The 21899-nt window shown below is 43.4% G+C and overlaps 1 protein-coding gene across 5 annotated transcripts in view; it reads right to left on the bottom strand.

Annotated features, from left to right (window-relative positions):
- PSD3 (pleckstrin and Sec7 domain containing 3) overlaps positions 1-21899 on the bottom strand; it is a 178920-nt gene that overhangs the window by 18507 nt on the left and 138514 nt on the right. For all 5 annotated transcript variants that reach the window (XM_019490691.2, XM_014596132.3, XM_059724583.1 and 2 more), the window contains 4 exons: positions 19908-20107; positions 14789-14859; positions 5778-5935; positions 2819-2963 (listed from right to left, as the gene is read on the bottom strand). In XM_019490691.2, the coding sequence (XP_019346236.2) occupies positions 2819-2963; positions 5778-5935; positions 14789-14859; positions 19908-20107 (574 nt within the window). The remainder of the gene's footprint in view (positions 1-2818; positions 2964-5777; positions 5936-14788; positions 14860-19907; positions 20108-21899) is intronic.

The raw sequence follows: 21899 nt of genomic DNA on the forward strand, positions 1-21899 counted from the left end.
GGGGTGAAAAGCACCCTATTCAAATTCGCAGAGGACACTAAGATGTGGGGGGAAGTGGGCACGCTAGAAGGGAGGAATAGGCTACAATCAGACCTACACAGGTTACAGGGGTGGGCGGATGAGAACAGAATGCGTTTCAACACTGGCAAGCGCAAGGTACTGCACCTGGGGACAAAGAACCAGCAGCATACCTACAGGCTGGGGAATTCCCTTCTCATCAGTGCAGAGGCAGAAAAGGATCTTGGGGTCATTATTGATGCCAAAATGAACATGGGCCGACAGTGTGGGGACGCAGTCAGGAAGGCCAACCACACCTTGTCATGCATCCACAGATGCATCTCGAGCAGGTCCAAGGAGGTGATCAGCACTGGTCAGGCCGCAGTTAGAGTACTGCGTCCAGTTCTGGGCGCTGCACTTTAGAAGGTATGTGGACAGCATGGAGAGGGCCCAGAGGAGGGCCACCCGCATGATCAGGGGGCAGCAGGGCAGACCCTACGAGGAGGCTAAGGGACCTGAACCTGTTCAGCCTCCACAAGAGAAGGCTGAGGCGGGATGTAGGGGCCATTTACAAACTAGTCAGAGGGGACCAGCAGGCATTGGGGCAGTCCTTGTTCCCCTGAGCACTACCAGGAGTGACTAGAAATAACGGTCACAAGCTGGCAGAGGGTAGATTCAGACTAGACATCAGGAGGTGCTACTGCATTGTCAGGGTGGCTAGGATCTGGAACCAACTTCCGAGAGAAGTGGTGCTGGCTCCTACCCTGGGGGTCTTTAAGAGGAGGCTGGATGAACACCTTGCCGGGGTCGTTTGACCCCAGTACTCTTTCCTGCCATGGCGGGAGGTCGGACTTGATGATCTGCTCAGGTCCCTTCCAACTCTACAAACTATGAAACAAGTAAGATCTGATCTTGCACTCACTGATGTCAACGAGAATTTTGGAACAAGCTTTCTTCTGTCCAGGGATCAGGACTCATGGAAGCATGCATTGTAAGAGTTTACAAAATCCTAAACAGAAAACAGAGGAAGTTGACAATTCATATTTTACCCTCTGCAGACTGAGAAGCAGCCTGCTGGCATCATCTCCAAGCTGGCAGATAAAAGCAGACAGGTTTCTGCTTGTCTTTGAATTTATCTGCTTTGAAAATTTAACATTCTTTTTTGCCCTAGCAAAAATAGCTTATCATATTCCACGCCTCCTGTCTGTCTTTCTCCAATACACAAACCTTGGGGTTCTGTTCCATTATTATTTTTTTCCAGATAAAATGGAAACAATGCATCTAGGAAACTGCATGCTAAGTGGAACAATCACGCAGCACAGTGATCAGTAAAAGGATTTTTAGGGTTACTGGGAGAAAATTACTGAAACAACAACCAAATCTACAGTAAAAAAAAACAAAAAACGTTCAATACTAGGTTGTACTCACAGAGAGTGAAAACGCAGAACAAGACAAGTTGACATTACATTGTTATAAAAGCACTTTTTAGATTTCTACCTTGCACGTGGCATGAGAAGTTGATCACCCTGACACAGAATATTATTGCCCTAAGGAGGGTACAATGGAAGCTGATGAAAATGATACCATCTTTGGAAGAACTAGCATATGAGGAAAGGCTGAGAGCACTGGAATTGTGTTTAATCAGAATCAGGAAGCTGTAAAGATGGTAACAGGTCTTTAAAAATTTATGAAAAGGAGCAATCAAGATCAGGGAGATTGTGTCTCACAAAATTTAATCTCAACTACATAGGCGATGCGTAGGGAGGGCATGTGCCCCCCTGAGATTGGCTGACACTGAAGTCGCCACCAGCTTCTGTAGACAGTTGTTGCTCGCACCTGCCCTCCACCCCACCCCACCCCACCCCCCACCACCGACGCAGCCGGTGGCAGCTGCGGGCAGTCCCCACTCACCGACACAACCACAGGCAGCAGCTGCGGGTGGTCCCTGCTTGCTGCCATGGTGCCCCCTCAGTTGCAGGAGGCACCAGTCATTCATGTCTCAACATTTCAAGAAGCTGGTAGTAAGCAATACACTTGTGTTGACACAGTGTCAGGGAAGCACAAAGTTGGTTTACCTTACATTCTAGAAAGTCCTCTGATGTGGAGGCATCCCAAGTGGTGAATAGATGCAAATCACCTGCATAGGTCCTAGAGATGAGGGTGGATGCATGCATTTAGAGTACTTTGTTCAGCAGCCTGGGCAGCATTAGAGCCTTTCTGATGCTGCTCTAAGTGACTTTGGGTGATTGATGATGATGAACCACCTCACAGCTGGACCAAGGAGCCATGAAAGTGGCTCAAACTCAATTCTATCATCCAAAAAATCCCAAAGAGTCCTGAGCATTGCAGTTTTCTAGCAAGTCAGTAAGAGCCAAGAAAATATTTACATATAAAAAAATACTCATACCTTTGTTTTTAGAACAGGAGGGGGCTCAAAGACATAGTTCATATAAATCTTACAGGAGCATATATCTCATGCCTGTAACCTCTTTGTTCTTATACATTCAGCCATTCACATGGAATAAGGGCTTTGTACCCAATATAAAATTAATATAAAGCTACAAGATCCCTTCCTTCAGGAAAATAAGCTTTGTCAAAGTCTCCCTCCCTCACCAATCCTGCCCCACTCTGCAAATATTTCTCATGCCAAAAAGCAAGTAAAGAATACCCATTATTTCTAAGTTCTAGCACCACTTTGTGCATAGTGATCTGAATTGGAATAGCAGGAAAATAGTGTAGCCCCTGCACTCCCCTTCCAAAGTTACCGTCAACCAAAGGCATCACTATCACAGGCAATGTGCTCACTAGAATGGCAGCTCACCTGAGAGAGCTTTGTCGTGGTGGCAGGCAGAAGCGGGCGGCTGAACTTCTTCTGAGAGCCAATAGCAGCTGGAAACGGAGGTGCAGAAAAGACAGCTGCAACACAGTTGATTTTGTCAATCCAGGTTTGCATTTCATCTTGACTTCTGAGGAAGGCAGACAAATATCAGTGAGGACACCTGTGGGCCCATTTTCTTTTCCCACTACCTCCTCACCATCAGTGTGACACCTAGGGACTGGCTCATGAGCTCAATCCTGTGGAACAGCTAACTCAGCATCCTGTCTCCAATAATGACTAGCACACACAACAAATACGTTTCTTTCACACCACTTTGATCAGAGGCTGGCCTGTGCCCTGAAAGCATCCACTTGGATGACAGTCAAAATGCTCTAACTCCTCATTTTCCCAGCTCTCTTTTTGCCCTTAGCTGCTTTCACTGAACCCCAAATAGCTATGCCATTAAACTGATCAGTAATAACTTCCCTTCCCTAATCAACCACTCAGTCACAGAGTACAGATGCAGAAGCTACTTCTTGATAAAATTTAAACCTAAATATTGGCCCTTGCCAAAAAAACCAACTGTATCAGTCATCCCCCGTCTCTTGCTTCCTAATGTAGAAAAATATGCACAAATGCAGTTCTTTCCCAACCAACTTGCTTCTCTAGAATACTCTTGAGATTACTGCCAAGCCAGGACCTGCAGTACCACAAAGATCTCTAGATCTTTTAATTAAAGTCTCTTAAATACTAGGGAAATGCAAGGCCAATTAAAAATTGTATGGGGAGTGCCACCAAATGAAGCACTGATGATGATGGCGAGACAGGAAGGAAACAAGAGAAGCCTACTGGATGGTATAAAATCTGGTTTGGGACAAAGTTACATGCAAGTAAAGCATGTGTCCATTTTTCTTCTCTTTTCCAACTAAAGCCTGTGAGCACAATTCCATGCAACGTGAGTAGTCCTACACTGCATACAGAAAAACCTGTGCTTAATGCCTTGCAGGATACTGGCTGAAAAAGATGCAAAAATCGTTTCAGAAAGACAAAAACCCCATCAGACTAGGCCTTGTAGTAGGATCATACATGTACAGAAATCAACCCTAAAGTATTAGACTGAGTTCATCTCTCTGCCTACTGTTCCCAAACTCACTTTGCTGCTTGTTCTACCTAAAAGGAACCTACAGCACCTTTCAAGCTTGTATTTGTGAGTATTGTAAGAACATGTTCACTTTTTAGCACACCAGGGATGCATCTACCTGTGCAATTAATCAGAAAATGATAGAAAATTAGGGTTGGAAGGGACCTTGGGAGGCCATCTAGTCCAACCCTCTACTCAAAGCAGCACCAGCCACAACCAGATCATTCCAGACAAGGTTTTTCTAGCCAAGTCATAAAAACCTCCAAGAATGGAGAGTCCACAACCTTTCTAGGTAACCTGTTCCAGTGTTTTACTACCTAGTGAGGAAGTTCTTTCTAATATCTAACCTAAACTTCCCTTCCTGCAACTTAAGATCATTGCTCCTTGTTCTGTCATCTGCCACCACTGAGAACAGTTAACTCCATCCTCTTTGGAACCACCCTTCAGGTAGTTGAAGACTACTATTAAATCCCCCCTCAGTCTTCTATTCTCTGTATATTGTGCCAAAGTTTATTGCTCTCAGGTGCTCCATTTACATGTGTACCTGAGACTGCAGAACGTTGAGCGGGTTGGCAGGGGGTCCAGGGTGTCAGCCTGCCAGCCTGGGGCTGCTCTGACCCAGCTCAACATGCTAGAGGAGCTCGCTGGGGCATGAGGGTGCTTTAGTGCAGGCCTTAGCCAGCAGGCAACACCCTCATGCCCCAGCCAGCCCCATTAGCATCTACACATGCACTGCTGTGCAGTAAATAGCACTGCAGCAGGATAGTACTTGTATGTACAAGTAGTAACTTACAGTGGCATTTATTAGTTTACTGCGATCTAATAGGGCCGCACTTGTAGACATAGAAAGTTTACTGCGGAGCTAATTAGGCAGCTCCACAGTAAACATCTTATGTAGATGCACCCCATGGGATCTATAACTGGATTAAACAGCTGCATCACATCCTGGTATATTAGGAATGTGCTGTGGCCACCTGCAAGTGGGCCAGAACAACACCAAATGTATTTAATCCAATTTTTTTTTTCAATGTCAGGAGACAGAAGCAATATTTAAAGTTGCGAGTAAAAGTATTAAGACCAAGCTAGAATCCTTTACTGTGAGCTCTCTCTATCTCTTTGAAGCTGCAACTCTTGGCTTCCCAAGTCAAGCTGACAACCTATACAAGTAGCTTGAAAGCTACTGTACCCTCACAAAGCTCCACTGACTTCAGGAGGGCTCCATGAAATTCTCTGTGGAAGATCAGGGCATAGATTCAGATTTTTAAACCCAGGAGCCTTTAAATCATCAATTCTGACCTCATGTATAGTGCAGGTTGGAAAATTCCAGCCAGGGACTCTTGTGCTGAGCTCAGAAAACTTATGTTTGAATAGAACTTACTTCCCAGAAAGGAATCTGGTTTTATTTTGAAGACACAAGGAGAAGGGAGAATCCAACATTGCCCTAAGTAGCTTGTTCCAATGATTAATCACCCTTGCTGTTAAAAGTGTGTGTCTTATTTCCAATTTTAATTTCATCTGGCTTCAACTGCCAGTTGCTGCTTCTTGTTACGTCTTTCTCTGCTAAATTAAAGAGCTTTTCTGTGCCCAGCATTTTCTCCCCGTGAAGTATATATACATCATAATCAAGTTACTTCTCCGGCTTATTTTTGATTAGCTAAAAAGATAAAGCTCTTTAAGCTTTTGATTTAACTCTTCAAGTCACAAATCTATGCTGACTCGTCTCCATCCCAGAATGTTAAAAAATATGGTCCCCTCTGTTCCCACCTTTTTGTTTCCCATAAATTGAACACCCCTATCAAAATAATAAATTTGCAAACTCACTGGACTTGGAAAAGCAGGACTCTCCAATCAGCTGTTTTGAGCTTTAAAACATTAGGCCTTTTCTCGTAGTCAGTTGCCTTTGATGCTAATGCATGGTGTACACTCACTGCATTTTTAAGATCTTCCTCTGACAAAGCCTTTTCTGGTTTATATTCATCCTGCAGGATTTAAAAATGAAAAGACAGTATAAATTATTCTATACTATTAATCTCTTTCTTTAACCTAAGAAAAGCAATAAAGTCTTGCCTCACATAGGGCCATCAGCAACATTAAAAAATTGAAATTTAATTTAATCAGCCCTAAAACATGTGCCTTTCCTGCTATTAAAATGCTACCTTTTCATATTCTTTAATCTCTCTACAAAAGATGTGAAGAAATTCTACCATCATCTTCCCAACAAGAGGGAAGAGCAGAAAGGATGGAATCATGAAAAGGATAAATCACCTCTATGCATCCCTCCACAAACTGTCCCCTTCTCTACCACATCAAGGAACGAATATTCAGGGACCTTCATGGCCTATCCCTTGCTTTCACCATCAAGAAGTTCACTTTCTTCTCTGACTGGCCCAAGACACTAGCTCCTATCACTTGCTTCTGTAAGTACTTTGTGACTTTCCCCCATGCTGCCTCTTCACTTTGGGAGGACCTCTTTTTAACGAATCCCCAACTAACACGGTATCTTCTTTTATAACCTCTCTTTTTCTGTAATGCTACAAAACATCTGGCAATGGTCAGGCTATCAAACATGCTAAAAGTGCTGATCAACATTCCCTCATGGTTTCCTTGTACTCCCAAGTCAATCCACTCCTTCTGTTCTGTTGTCTCTGACAGGAATACAGGACTGAAAGAGATCTTTCAGATTACTTCTAGGCAACCACCTCAAATAAGCCCTGTCCTGTACTCATATTTTATATGTACATTATAAGTTCTCCGGGGCAACAACCATCTTTCTGTTCTGTATTTGTACAGCAATGGCACAATGAGGTCTTGGCCCATAACTGAAGCTGCTGCAGCAACAATAGGCTAAATTCCTCAGTACTGAAAGTTTCAGCCTGGGAACTCATTCTGTTCTTGATTGCTTTAGGACCACAATGACATCAAAATCATAGTTCTGGTTGTCAGTGAAAAAAAATATTCCAAGTGACATTTGGAGCACTGCAGTGTGAGAAGTAAAGACTCTAGTCCACCAGGCACAGGTGCCTAAGTAACCTCATGGCCAAGTAACGAAAGGGGCACATGAAGGGAAGAAGTAATTTGCTGGAAAGGCTGCCACGGGATAAGCTGATAGAATTGTTTCTTAAACAAAGGTGTAAACAGCCCTTCACCTGTCTATATCCCTAACCTACAACCAGCTCACACTAGTCAACCTGAATGTCTTTTATTCTTCTCTCAGCTTCCTAGTACTAAGCAGCATGATACATAATTGCCACAAAATGTGCCATGCCTGGATCAAGGGTAAACAAACCAGAGAAGGCACTGGGTGATCCGTCGCCCTGATTACCAATAGCTATTGGGCTGGGGGCTGGTCAGGCACTGATCTAGTGCTGGACATTTGTCAGAGACCTGCTCTAGGAAAGACAAATTCAGCATAGATGAATGGCTTTAAACAGAGAATAGGTCCTCAGCTGGCACAGACTGGCGTAGCTCTCAGCTCCTGCAGATATAGTCCACAGGGCATAGGAAAGCTTGAGCCGCTGTTTTGGGGATGTACAAGCTGCCCTAAAGCCAGAGTCCAAGAAGCTGTTGCTAAATGGGGTCTCTCGAAAACTCATCATCCTGGGACGGGTAACTGGCCTGTTGGTGCATTGGGTTACAATTTCATTGCGGTTCTCCCACGTGGCCTCCTGAGCTGATCACGTTGAGGGACACAGGCTGCGTTTGTTCTGTGCTAGGGGTGTAGTGAGTGACACCAATTCCATGAGTGAATCGTTACTTGCCCCAGAATATGGACAGAGCTGCTCATTTGCACAACAGCTAGCAGACTTACTTTTTGGTGCCCCCTACGATAAGTCAGCTGAAACTGAATCAAATGCTCTGTTGGAGCAGACAGGCATTTATAAAAATCTGCAGTCACCAGTTAATCCACCAGCCCACAGATCACTCTTCCCTACCATGTATAAAAGTCATGATCATTTTCCCTCTGCCTGAAATGGCTGAAATAAAATGGTAGAAGACTGGAGCTTTGCTGGCAAAAGAACACCTTTGAATCTAAGTAATCTAAATAAATGTAGCATAAGGAGTTAGCATGGTCCTATGCTGTGGCAGTGCGAGAAGGCAACTCACCTCCTCTTCCATCACTCTAGCTCCTGCAGAGTCCTGATCAGTTTAGCTGCTCTAGTTAGTTGGCCATATAATGAACCAAGATAATCTTTGCCTGGATTTGCTCTTAAATGCTTACTATGCCAGGGTACTCCCCCTAAAAACCTTTATTTAGTTAGAACCTCATCCGATTGCCATATTTAATCATACTCACCTTAGCCCTCACCTTTTCCTTCAAAACCAGCTGGAAAAAATTAGAGTGCACACTATACGCAAGAAAAAGGGCTTCTTACAGGTCCAGAAATTAATTTGGGGGTAGGGCAGTGGAGTGGTGCAAGTATTAATTGCTGCAGTGCTGGAAGCCACTGCTCCCTCCCTTTCCACCCCTCTGCCATTAATTTCTGCCCCCATGCAGAGGTGTGTAGGGCTGGTCTGTGGCTGCAGTGCCAGGTTCAACCCAACTCACAGCCCTGGAGCCTGCATGTGACTCGACAGTGAGTGTGTAGGATCAGACCTGGCACACAACTGATGACAGCGTGCTGGATAGGGTGCCACCAGGTCATACAGCCTCCGAGGCAGCATACTAGATTGGACCCTGCCAGGCCACATGACCCCAGAGCCGGTATACTGAATTAGACCCTACTGCTCCAGAGCTGGCCTGCTGGCTCAGGCCTTACTGGGCCACCCTACTGCTCTGGAACTGGCATGCCAGATTGGGTCCCACTGGGCCACATGCCAGATTGGGCCATGTCACTTGGCCACAGCTCTGACATGATAGACTGGGCTTTACCAAGCTGCTCAGCCCCAGTACCAGCATATTGCTTGGGCCCTGGCATGCAGCTCCCAGCCCCCAGCTCTGGAGACCCCAGTCCTCTGCCACTTACCCAAACTCCATGGTAAGATTTTTTTCATTTCTGAGGCCTTGCAAAAATAGGGAGAATGTTATATTCAAGGGTATGGTATATGCAAAAAATATGGTAGCTGCCTAAGTGTGAGTCTATTCCACCAGACTCAAGGCCCTGAAAAAATACCGATGCATCAACATTTTATACTTGACCTTCTGATCTCTTAACACTAATTTTAAAAAGGTAACAAATAGGAGGAGGACACACCCATCTTTTCTGATGGCTGTTTTTCATGGACTAGAGCAGGGTGGAATAGGCTTATACTTAGGTGCCTACTTGGTGCAACAGGATCTGGCTCCTAGTCTGCATGAAAATGAGACGTGAGCAGAGGAGGGCAACCAAGCAGGCCTTGTGTGGTGCTGCCTCAAGGGACTGGTTTGATGAAAGCAAGTGGCAAGTAATAGGGATCATTGCAAATCATGTTTAATGGAGACAAACAAGCATGGCTAAATCTTAAGCATATGGTGGTCTAGCCCTCATTCAAGCAGCTGGCATTGGACATCAATGATCCTGACAGCTATTGCTAGTCTTACTTCCCATCTTGTTGCCACAGATTTTTGAAAAGATGATGGCAAGTCAACTCCAACTGTGTACTGACTCCCTGAAGTGGCCTAAACCCCTTCTGAGCAAGCTTCACTGATGTATTATCCCTTCTTACATCCATGTTAATCATAACGGGCCGACTGGCAGCCTACACTACCATGGATTATGTGGCTCTGTTAACTTCCCTAAAAGCCCTGACCAAGACCTTTGAAATTGCTTTGAATTATTTTACTTTGTCTCACTTGTGCAAACACTCTCAACGGTTGAAATGGACAGTCAAACTTCTTCAACAGAAGTCCTTGATCCTGTGCAACTGGTATGCTGTAAGACCACTTATACTGAAGAGCTCCTGGTATTTGGAAAATATCCAGCCACACATTTCTTTCAAACAGGAACTGAAGGAAGTTCCCCCCGATGATCTAATGTCTGAAAGAGATAGGAGTGCCTGGATGGCAGCTGGCTCAAGCCCAAACCATGTCAGATGGAGGTAGTGCAAGAGAAATGTTCTGAAGACTTGCCAGGAGCTGTGACATCATTAAGAACCCCATGTATTTGTGAATGCCGTGTTCTTCCTTGGTGTCCTACTGAACGTGTATTTTGGCTTCTCAGGTAGCTGATCAAAACTGACTCTTCTACCTTCAGCTGACCCACTGTCTGTGCTTCATTACAAATGGATTAAGAAAGGCAAAGCAGGGTATTTTACTTTTTACAAGCTGTTGTGCAACGCATGGACAAACCGATTGAGTTAACATGTCATAGTTCCAAAACTCTTTCCTTTCAAAGGTCCCATAACTCCCACTGAGCTGACACTTAACTTGGGTCTCTGTGACAATAACTCTACATCCTACTTTTCTCTTGTATCAACTCATTTCTATTACTTGATGAGTAGTTATAAGGAGTATTCCTAAAGCCCATATCATTATAAAGAAATGCTATATCACACTACTGACGAAAACAAAATCGAATCAAAAGGAAAATCTAAGGCCTGCTTTACTGCACTGTTTGCTGAGGAAAAATTTCTTGCAAGCCAGTTCATATTACCATTCTTCCCTTATAGCTCTGTCTTCTATAGGCACATCACATTTCAGCTCAGTTTAATGAATAGACATAGTGACAGTTTCCTATTCTGCTAAATTCCTATCAGATTATAATCAGAGAGCAGGAAATTAACCTTGGCCTGGAGATGCCCATGAACAGGGCAGACATCACAAACATGTCAAATCTCTTATTTTATATAATATTGTGCAGACATATTTAGCTAGCTAATTGCAAGTGTTTCAGCTGAGCCCCCTCCAGCAGTCTCACTGCTCACTGATTCACAAACCATCCCTTTCAAATCACTCATTAAAACATGAAACAATATGCAGTACAACAGTTTAGCACTGGAGCGATTCCACAGAATAGATATGTGGGCATAATGTCTGAGTCTACCCATTCTAATCCCAATACAAGTTACTTAGATACTGGCGCTGAAAATGTCTTTAAAAAGAAACAGGGATAGTGAGATAAACTGGTAAAAAAAATATGATATGTACATATTAACACTTTACCACCAGATAAATGGGGAGGAGCTTTTCTGCATGTCATTGCTCTATGGTAATTGCTTATGTGCATGTTCTTAATTGATGTTAAGCAGAAGCTAGAACACAGTCACTTACGTCCAAGGGCTAAACTGCTGCAATTCAGCTACCACTTACAGTGGGGTAAGAGCATACAAATGGGCAGTTACTATGGAGCAGCTGGTGAAGAGCAAAGTCTCACCCTACTCTGTCCCTATAGTAAATGGTTTCTACATCCATGCCCATGTCATGAGAACATAATCGGGGCTTAGTTACCCTCTGGCAGGGTAAGATATCTAACAATTACTGGATTTATTCACATGCCATACCACATGCCCCCTTGTTTTTAGAAGGCAGAATGGAGAAAAAAAGATTTTTTCCAGAATCTTACCTGCCACAGCACAGGCTCAATCATAGCTGAACACTGCCTGCATGGAGCAGGACCGAAGTCCACTTGTCAGCTAAAACTGCTGCTAATAAAGCAGCAGCTATGAGAGGGTTAAATCACTAGCTATGCAACTGTAGGTAGAAGGTGCATGATGCTGATGAGTAGACACCACCCTGACTTCATGAGGTTAGGAGCTGAGCACAGCTCCCCCACAGCCATTCCAGCATCCCCATGCCTCTGTTTTGGTGCAGAAATCAATTTGGTCACTTAAGATACTGCCCACCCCCATTCTGAATGGCTAATTTTTGTTAAAAATGTACAAGTGAAATGCAAATAAATAAGGTATTACTTATATGCCAAGAAGATCCAGAGGGAGCAGATCAGATTGGGGTTGCACTCTGATAGGGGCTGTGCAAGCAGAGGGAGAGAGTGCCTGAAGACGTCAGAGTTCAAAGAGATGAGGCAGACAAAAGATGCAAGGGGAAATGGAGGCAGAGGGAAAGGCAATGATTTTCCTGAGAACACAGAGCTGGTCAGTAGCAGGGCACTACATTTCTCAGACTACCTTCCATGGAAACCAGGATTTCTACAGATCTCCTAGAAGTCAGGATAATCTTAATATAATATACTGCAGAAGGAAACCACAACTCAGTAGGTTGTGCTACTGGTGAGCTGGTAAGCTTGCCAAACTAATTTTAAACCCTTTGTTTTTCCCAAAACAGAAAAGAATGTGAGCTAATAATTCCCATATTTACTTTCTTCCTGAAGATTGAGGGTTCATTTTGAAAGTTCATGCAAAGCTCTGCTCAGTCAGGTGACAAGTCAAAAAGACAATCGTTAATTGTGACAGCGCAGGGGAATCATGTGCATGAGCTTGGGGCAAACAAGCTCAAAATTCTCAAACATGTCATGAAGTCCTTTGGGGCTTGAAAAGGGATTTATTAAAAATTAATCCATGAATTGACATCTCCTGAAGCCCCATTTTTCACTGCAGGATTTATGAGAATGAAAGAAATGCATTAAAGAAATCAGGATGAAGCAGTAAGACACACCATGATAACTCAACTCCTATAAAAGAATGTTAATGCTTTGCCAACTGGGGTTGAAGTGACACAAAAGACAAGTGAACTCCATCAGTGCATTTTTGTTTTGGGAGCTAGATGGGAGATTACTCTTACTTTCCAAAGGATGAAGGGGAAGAAAGGGTCCTCAGGAAATATCCCTCTACACTCCCAGTATTTAATTTATTTTTCAAAATACAAAGTGTTTAACACTACCCATAACAGCATTTTATTAAGATATGAAAATAGAGAGGAGAGGCTTAACATGTTTCCTTTTTGAAAGCTTATTAAGTGAATCCTCCCCTTTCAGGTACATGTCAAGAAATAAAATCATGCCCCATGGACACTGCAACTTTAATAATTGACTGAATTGCTTTATGTAATCGCTCTGCCTCTCGAAGCAAATGCTAACAACGATTTATTCCAGAAGTCAAATTCCAAAGGAAGGTGGTTGCCATTCATTTAAAATAACAAAGATAAACCAGTCAAGAATTTCAGGTTAATATAATATGGGACTCACACTGATAAGAGTACAGGAAAGGGCACTGGATTAAGATTTAGGATGCCAGGGTTCTACTCCCAGCCCTGCCACTGATATGCTGTGTGACATTGGGTAAGTCAATTTTTGCTGCGGTACTTTCACTTTCTATCCTCTGTCTGCCTTTTTTATTTAGTCTGTAAAACTTTTTGGAGCATGGATCAATCATCTCTTACTACATGCTTTCCTATAATAGCGGGGGGGAAGAAACAATAGTGCACAATCACCACAGATTCCATAGATCTTAGGGTGGGAAGGGACCTATTAGATGATCAAGTCCAACCCCCTGCCCTGGACAGGAAAGAGTGCTGGGGTCAGATGACCCCAGCCAGGTGTTTGTCCAATCTCCTCTTAAATACCTCCAAGGAAAGGGACAGCACCACCTCCCTTAGAAGTGTATTTCACATTTTGGCAACCCTCACTGTAAAGAATTTTTTCCTGATGTCCATTCTAAATTTGCTCTCCTTCAGTTTGTGGCCATTGTTTCTAGTTACCCTGACGGGCACCCTTTGCTAATACCAGTCCACCTGACAAAAAGATATTCCTTCTCCATCTCCCATTTCCTCCTCAGTCTTCCACCAGCTTCCCCTTGCTCCATCATTCTATGATGACCTCCTTTTCTAGATACCCTGTGTCCCACACAGGATCTACTCCTCTCAACCTCTCCCAAAGGCTCCTCTTGCTAACTTCTTCAAAGCCGGGCTGACATAGCAAGGCAATGAGGCCCAAGGTCCTTGGTGGTCCTCTCAGACGCAGCCCAAGTGGCAGTTAAGGGGCAGAGAATTAGCTTTTACATGCCAAGAACTAGGCATTGTTACACTATTATTATAGCAGTGTAAAGAAATGGTCATATGGTAATGCCTTCACCTTGAAGTAATGCATTATAGCATATACTCTGGATACAAGATTCAACTATACAGCTATTCTAGGGCAGCATCCAAAGGTCCCAATTATGGAGCAGTAACCCCAGTGCAATAGGTACTGAACATAGAGTACCTGCCCTGAAAAGTTTAAAGCCAAAGACCAATGAAACTTAATCAAAGGACACTCTTTGATGTCAATGGCATTTGGAATCTGTCCCTTTTGAAACAAATGGCTATGGTGGGAGAGAAGTAGAACACAACCAATCTAGACAGTGTTATACATGAAAATTGTCTGCTCAGTAGTCATAAGAAGAAAGCGCAAACCGAAGCTGGTCAAAATATTTCTGAATAGTTTTCTCCGGGAAACCACTATTTAATCAAAATCAAGCTCTTATGTGAATGTGTTCATTTTGATGAAATTTCTGAGAGAAGTCATTTAAATGAATCATTGCAATGTTGTTTTTTCAATTCACTTAGTCCTGACCTTTATGTTACATTTGGTATTTCAATATAATATTATATTGAGTATTTCTATACCATATATGACTCAGACTTGACTTTTTAAAAATTGCTCCACAGGAAATTAAGACATTTTAGTTTTTTGCTCCAATTTAGAACATTTTTTACCCCTGAATTAGTGAACAGAACTAGAACAGAAAAGGCCAGTTTCAGATCAGCACCATGGACAATAGCTTATGGCCTTGAGGTGATGAAAAGAGAAGTGTGTGTGCGCGCACGCGCGTTAGGAATAACACGTGACTCAAGTACTTTTACTGATTATGGATGAGAAACATGCTGTGTGGGTAGCAGAGGGGATGCTCATCTGAAGGAAGGCTGAGGATCATAGCATTAATTAATCTTTAATTAGCTTCCCAAAGAAACATATTTCTTTTACCTTTTGCAAGTAGAGCACTGTTCCCTTCAGAACAGCATAAAAGGTCTTCCAGCCACGTTTCCCTCTGGGAGCTAAAGAGAAAACAAACCAAAGAAACCCATTTAGCAGGAACCCATTTTACACTTTGTCTAAGCAACAGGAAACCTGAATTAGGCCTGAACGAAGACTTTTCTGTATTCTGCTACTCAAAGAAGCATGTGGCTAGCCATTGTGACAGCTCAGTGACTGCTGTAGGGGGAAACAGAAGTCACAGCTACAGGCCGGCGAAGGCTCAGTAGGCATCAAGGCTCATGCAGAAAGCACACACAACATAGGTGTCTCTCTGAGTTTGCAAGCTTGATAGCAGCAGGGGTGTGCCTCTTCTGGATTCCACTGGCAGGCACCACTCATGACCACCACAGAGTGCTCAGTAGGGCATGGCACAAAGAAGTATCATTTCCTCTTGCAGCTGCCAACAACAATACTGGCAGTGAGGTCTCACTCCTTCCTGTCCTCCTGCACCTTCCAGAGCTTGCAGAAACAGTGAAAAAGATGGAATCTGATTAAAAACCCAGAAAAAGGAAGAAAGAAAATTCTACATTAAGCAAGAGATAAAATGAAAGCGACTTAAATGATAGAATTACCATATTTTCTCAAATATAAGATGACCCTCCCCAATAATTAGATCCTATATATGGAAAATTTATTAATTTGTCATAATGTGTCAAGTATAGAATCTAATTATTGAAGGTCTGCCATGAATCTGTCCCCCTCCCACTGCTGAGGGGTCAGGTATCCCATTGCCCTCTGCCCACCCCCCAATTTCTTCCCCGCCACAGCCCCTTCTCCCTCTTCTTATTGTCAGACCCTGCTCTCCCTGAGCACATGGAAGTTAGGAGAAAATCTGAAAACATTGTGCATATCTACATGAGATATTTACTGCGCAGTTGACTAATTTGCTGTGCAATAAACATCATGCGTCTACATGTTTGCCCCTATTAGGCCACAGTAAACTAATTTACTCTACAGCAGGATAGTATTTCTAAAAAACTCCAGAGCAGTGCACATGTAGACGCTGCCCTGGCTGGCTCGAGCGTGAGGGTGCTTCAACGCACCCGTGATGAAGCAGCATCATGCCCCAGCCAGCCCTTCCGCAGCATGCTGAGCAGAGGGAATCAGCCCCAGGTGGGGACCAGGTTGCCCTTCCCCATGCTGAGCTGGTGAAAGCAGCCCCAGGCTCACCCCTGGACCTCCTGCCAGCCCAGGCTGCTCTGACTCTGCTCCACATGCTGCGCATGAATAAACTCTGGAGCTTATTACTCCAGATTTTATTGCTTCCCTGCACAAATTTGAACAGCACACTCCAGGAGCAGTAAACTGGGGTAACAAGCTCTGGAGTTTATTCATGCGCATGAATTGCACATGTAGATGCACCCACTGACCTTGAAATAGGCATACCTATAGTAATTTGCATATAGTACTCAGAGTCTTAGCTCATTCAGAATTGATGCATGTTACTTTTTTTGAAACTGCTGCAAGTTTTAGCACACATACGCCACAAACAGACTTTTAAGCATTGTTTTGTACCTACTTAGCTACCATATAAACTATGCATGATATTAGTCCAGAGCAAAAAGGCTTATTATTTACCATATAGTTCACTGGGCTGGGTCCCACCAAAGTAAACATTACTCAGCCACAGTGACCCCAAAACTCAGCACTGCTCAGTATGTGTGTGTACTCCAGATACTCCCCACAAGGGATCCATGTGGTAATTAGCCCCACCACTCAAGACTGGAACTAGATTTTCTTGTCATGAATCCTGGGATCCTCCAAAAACTGTATATGCAGATGAGGCACAGGACAACCTGGTCCAGCTCCACCTCATAGAGAGTAGGGCAACACTAATCATAAGTGGCAGGCTGAGAGAGGGGATGAGAGAAGGATTCTGGGGGAACTGCTTGGGGCCCCATTTGGTGATGTTTGCCAGGCATTTAAGGGTAGTAAACATAATTATTGGGAATGGAAAAGAAAAGTGCAGCTCAGCTGTGGAACTGAAGAAGTCAAAATGTATGCCATATAGTGGCCCACCAGGACTCGAAAAAAATTCAGCACTGAGGGGGACTGAGCTCACTGGGCACTACCATATATCTCACTCATATCAGCTGCACTAACCTATTCTTGCAGTAGGTTTTCATCAATGTCTTGATCTTTTTGGCTAAGATCAAATGTAAGTAAATCAAAAAAGGAGTTAGGGTTGGCTCTGGCCTGCCTGGTGCCAGCCTGGTATTACAGTATAACCAGGACCAGTGCCAGTTCCCTGTGGAGGGAACACCTGCCCATTATTTTTAAAGGCCAACATTTTTTTAAAGGTTCCCATCAGTATGTTTGCCGAGTGTGGGCTATGTGTTTTATAGCCATCCTCAAATTCAGCTGTATTTAATCAACGTCATAGTTGGTTTCCATTGCTGAGCACATGCTGCTTCTGGCAGTAGTTTAATGATCGACAGTGTATTTAATGAGATTTCTTTGTATACAAACGTAAGACAAGGGGCTTTTTTCCCATGCTGATTGGGGAGAAAACCTCATCATGTATCTGAGTAAATATGGTAATCCAAAATAGACATTACAAATCTGGAAAATTCAGAGTTAAAGTTAGACTTAGTGGATATTTAAACATGCCAATGTACAAATATGCACAATTCATAGGTTTAGGGAGATTCAGGGCAAAATGAAGCTTTCAATCAGCTCCAACATATCACAGCCATGACACTTCACCAAGCCACTCCTGAATTTAATCAAAGGCATCCCAGTCTGGGTTGGAAGATACCAACAGATAAAATGTACCACTTCCCCTGGGAGTTTGTTCCAATGGTTAATTATCTTGGCTCATAAGAAAAGTTCTGCCTAATTTCTAATCTGAATTTGTCTAGCTTCAGCTTTCAGCTATTGCTTTTTATTATGCTTTCCTCAGCTAAGTCAAGAGCCCTTCCCTGTTCAGTATTTTCTCTCTGTGAAGAAAATCAGAGGCTTTAATCAGGTTGCCATGTTTGTGGCTTCTACACTTTAACACTGCCCTGTAGCAACTCCATAAAAACAGATAAAAACTTCACAGTAACCTTTAAAACTAAGCTGTAGTTTCTCTACGGTGATCAAAAGCTAAAAAGTAAACTCTTCAAAAATGCCTTTCCACTGACTCAATGGGACTTTGGCATCTAAACTGCAGCGTGAACTGGGAAGATTCTGCCCCCATGCTTTAATCATAATTGGGTATGGTTGCCACAGGAACCCTAAAATTCAGTCCATTAAACAAGAAGTCTTTTGTAAACAGATAACACAACAAAGGCAAGCACACAATTATTCATTAAGAGTCACTACAGGGGACAGACAGCACTAACAAACCTGCAGTAGGATATTAAGTCAAAATGTTCACTCAGAATCTGTTAAAATCATCAGTTCATCAGGAAGAATAAGGTACCTTACATTTAGGAACTTAAATATAGGTAAAAGTGCTTTATTTTAGAAATCTGACTGCAAATGCTAGTCTTAACATGTAGGTACTAAGTGTATACCTACACATCAGAATGCAATACTGTGTGGAGACCCTCCCCACAAGCTAACTGTGACCTGCAGGAGTATATACACACAAGGCAGTGCCATGCAGAGATACCCAAGCAAGCTCTGCACACTCTCGCTCCAGAACCAGAAACAGGATAGCACACTGTCATGGCACGGTGCCTGAGCTAATTAGCTCTGCAGAGAAGCAGGGATCGTGTTTTGCTCATGTGGTTATATTGAGTTCTGTACCAGCATAGAGTATCACTGCATGGTTATGCCTTGTACTGAGTAGCCATATCCAAAGACCTCCTAGTCCTCCAAGAGTCATGCAAGAGTTGTTTTGAACAAGAGTTGCAGGCATTCACAATTTGTAATAATGTCAGGTTTTGCTTCCCGTCTTAATACCAACAAATATAATATGAATCAACATGAGGTGTACATTAATAAAAAATGGGAAAAACACAGATGTTGTTACTAACCACAGTATAAAAAACTGCAAACATGATAAATACAGACACATAAATAAGAGGTCTTTGATAATTCTTCCTTCATTATTGGGACAGAAAAAAAAGGAAACGACATTATAAGCAACAAATGTAACCTGGAATAGCTGCAGATTTATTATGGAGAGGGGGCCAGGAGTTACTATATATATAACATCATATATATGAAAGGGTGCAATGCCTAATTTAAAGGGGAGAATTATACTCCACTAATAAGGAATGACCTCCTAGACCAGCAGGGGTCAAGCTTTTTGGCAGGCATGCCACAAATTAGTCCCACACTATCCCTGAGTACCACTCCAATTCTCTTCCTCTGCCTGATTAACTGCTCTCCTTTCTGTTCCCTCCCTTGCTTCCTATCCAGTCTGTTGTTCTGCTTCATGCCCTGTGTTTCCTGTTCAATCTGCTGCTTGGTTTTATGCTTCCTACCCTATCTGCCCCTGTGCTCTTGTCCTCTCCCAGGTCTGCCAAGTGACCCACAAGGCTGCGCATTCTACTTGCAGCCCGTGTTACAGGTTGGCCACCTCTATCCTAAACTAAAGGGTTACTCTGAAATATCAATAAATATCTGTGGGAATTGACTAATAGGTTATCTAGTGACAGATGTGAGCCCCAGTGTGGCTGCAAATTGATTTCAAGGGGTAAGAACAGTTTTTTCTCTATAGCTGAATGAGGGCAAAATCCTTAAATGTTTGTTATTGTAATTTGGTATCACATATAGAAAAGGCATATAAATAACCTCTAGGTACTTCAGATGAAACGGCTTTCAGCTTTGTAAACTACAAACTTCATTTTCTTTAAGCACAAAAGATGCACATTATTGTCCAACACTACATTTCACTGTGCAAATGCAACAAAGCAACTGCAAAAGGATGTATGTATCATTAACTTTTTAGGCCACTGGCCACTTAACAGTCCTCATAATTGCCTGATAATATTATTTTCTGCTGTGATAATCAAAACCCTATTTTGTTTCTTCTTCCTTCAGTATCCCCTGATGCAACAGAAGTGTCCTTGCCTATGGCCCTAAGGCCTTTTACTACTGAGCAGCACAAAGAGATAAAAGAATAGGTACTCACTTTTCTTTCCATCCATATCTGCATGGATTTTCCGAGCCAGAAATCCAGTTTTATAAACAGCAGCATTAGGGTCATGGGGAATATCTAGGAATGGGTTATTGGAATTTCCAATCCGATTGACACCCTTTGGGTGGGAGCCATTATCCTTTTCATCAGTACCATCTGTGTGAGATTTTTTTTTCTCTTTCTCTTCTTCATCTCTAAAATAGGTGAAAATAAAGTTTAGGTGAAAAACTGGGCCTCTATTATGCACCTATGCCTCAAAGTTTCGTGTCTTGCCCAGTTTTTGAAATGTTCCTCTCTTAGTAGGTTATTTTTACCAGCCCATTTTACCTATAGGATTGTCCTAAAGCCTGTCCAAGTCAGTAGCAAAACTCCTATCAACGTCAGATCATTTTTGATTGGGACCTCTCATCTTGATTTAGCAAAATATTTAAATACCTGCCTTACTTTAACCAAGCAAAAAATCCCACCGAGTTTAACACGGACTTAGATGCCTTATTACGTATTTGACTGAATTATGGACCAGATTTTCAAAATAACTCAGTTGCTATTGAGGCATCTAAATAAACAGACCAGTGCTCAAATATAGCAAGCATCAAGTTGTTCCCCTTGTTTCCACCTTGGAAAATCTGCCCATTTGCTCAGGTGCCAAAGTGAAGATGTTTGGACCTCTTCTGAAAATCTGGCCTGATGCCATTAGGCACTTTCATATAGATGGGAAGGAAAACATTTTTGTTAGATTGGTACATACCACTATGACTTTTCTTAGTCAAAGATCAGACACCTGAATGATCTAAGGATCTGGACCACTGGGAAAGACTAGTTACTTGCCTTCAAGTGACTGTAGTTTTTGAGAGGTGTTGTCCATATACAGTCAGATGGATTGCAAATTGGCTGAAGGGTCGTACTCAGAGGGTGGTGGTGGATGGGTCATATTTGACCTGGGGGGGAAGTGGGCAGCGGAGTCCCCCAGGGCTCGGTCCTTGGGCCCGCACTGTTCAATTTCTTTATCAGCGATTTGGACAACGGGGTGAAAAGCAACTTGTTCAAATTTGCTGATGATACCAAAATTTGGGGTGAGGTGGGCACGCTAGTAGGGAGGGAAAGACTGCAGCAAGACCTGGATAGGTTGCAGGGGTGGGCTAACAAAAACAGGATGCGTTTCAGTACTGACAAGTGCAGGGTGCTGCACTTGGGCAGTAGTAACCAGCAGCACACTTATAAGATGGGAAACTCCCTTCTTGAGAGCACGGAGGCTGAAAGGGATCTTGGAGTTATTACTGACTCCAAGATGAACAAGGGCCGACAATGCGAGGTTAAGGTTGGCAGGGCCAACCGGACCCTATCGTGCATCCACAGGTGCATCTCAAGCAGGGCCAAGGAGGTGATCCTCCCCGAGTGTCCTACGCGACACTGGTCAGGCCACAGCTGGAGTACTGTGTCCAGTTCTGGGCACCCCACTTCAAGAGGGATGTGGACAACATGGAGAGGGTCCAGAGGAGGGACACCCGCATGATCCGGGGACAGCAGGGCAGACCCTACACTGAGAGGCTACAGGACCTGAACCTGTTCAGCCTCCACTAGAAAAGGCTGAGGGGGGACCTGGTGACCATCTATAAACTCACTAGGGGGGACCAGAAGGGTTTGAGGGAGACCTTGTTTCCCCTAGCGCCCGCCTGGGATAACAAGGAATAACGGCCACAAGTTGTTGGAGAGTAGGTTTAGATTAGACATCCAGAAGAACTATTTCACAGTAAGGGTGGCTAGGATCTGGAACCAACTTCCAAGGGAAGTGGTGCTGGCTCCTACCCTGGGGGTCTTTAAGAAGAGGCTTGATGCCTATCTGGCTGGGGTCATTTGAGCCCAGTTTCCTCCTGCCCAGGCAGAGGGTCGGACTTGAAGATCTGCAAGGCCCCTTCTGACCCTACATCTATGATTCTATGATATAGGTCCTATTCTTCATATGCCAGCATCTCATGACCAAAAATT

Source organism: Alligator mississippiensis, chromosome 3 (genome assembly GCF_030867095.1).
Source record: "Alligator mississippiensis isolate rAllMis1 chromosome 3, rAllMis1, whole genome shotgun sequence".
Lineage (NCBI taxonomy): Eukaryota > Metazoa > Chordata > Crocodylia > Alligatoridae > Alligator > Alligator mississippiensis.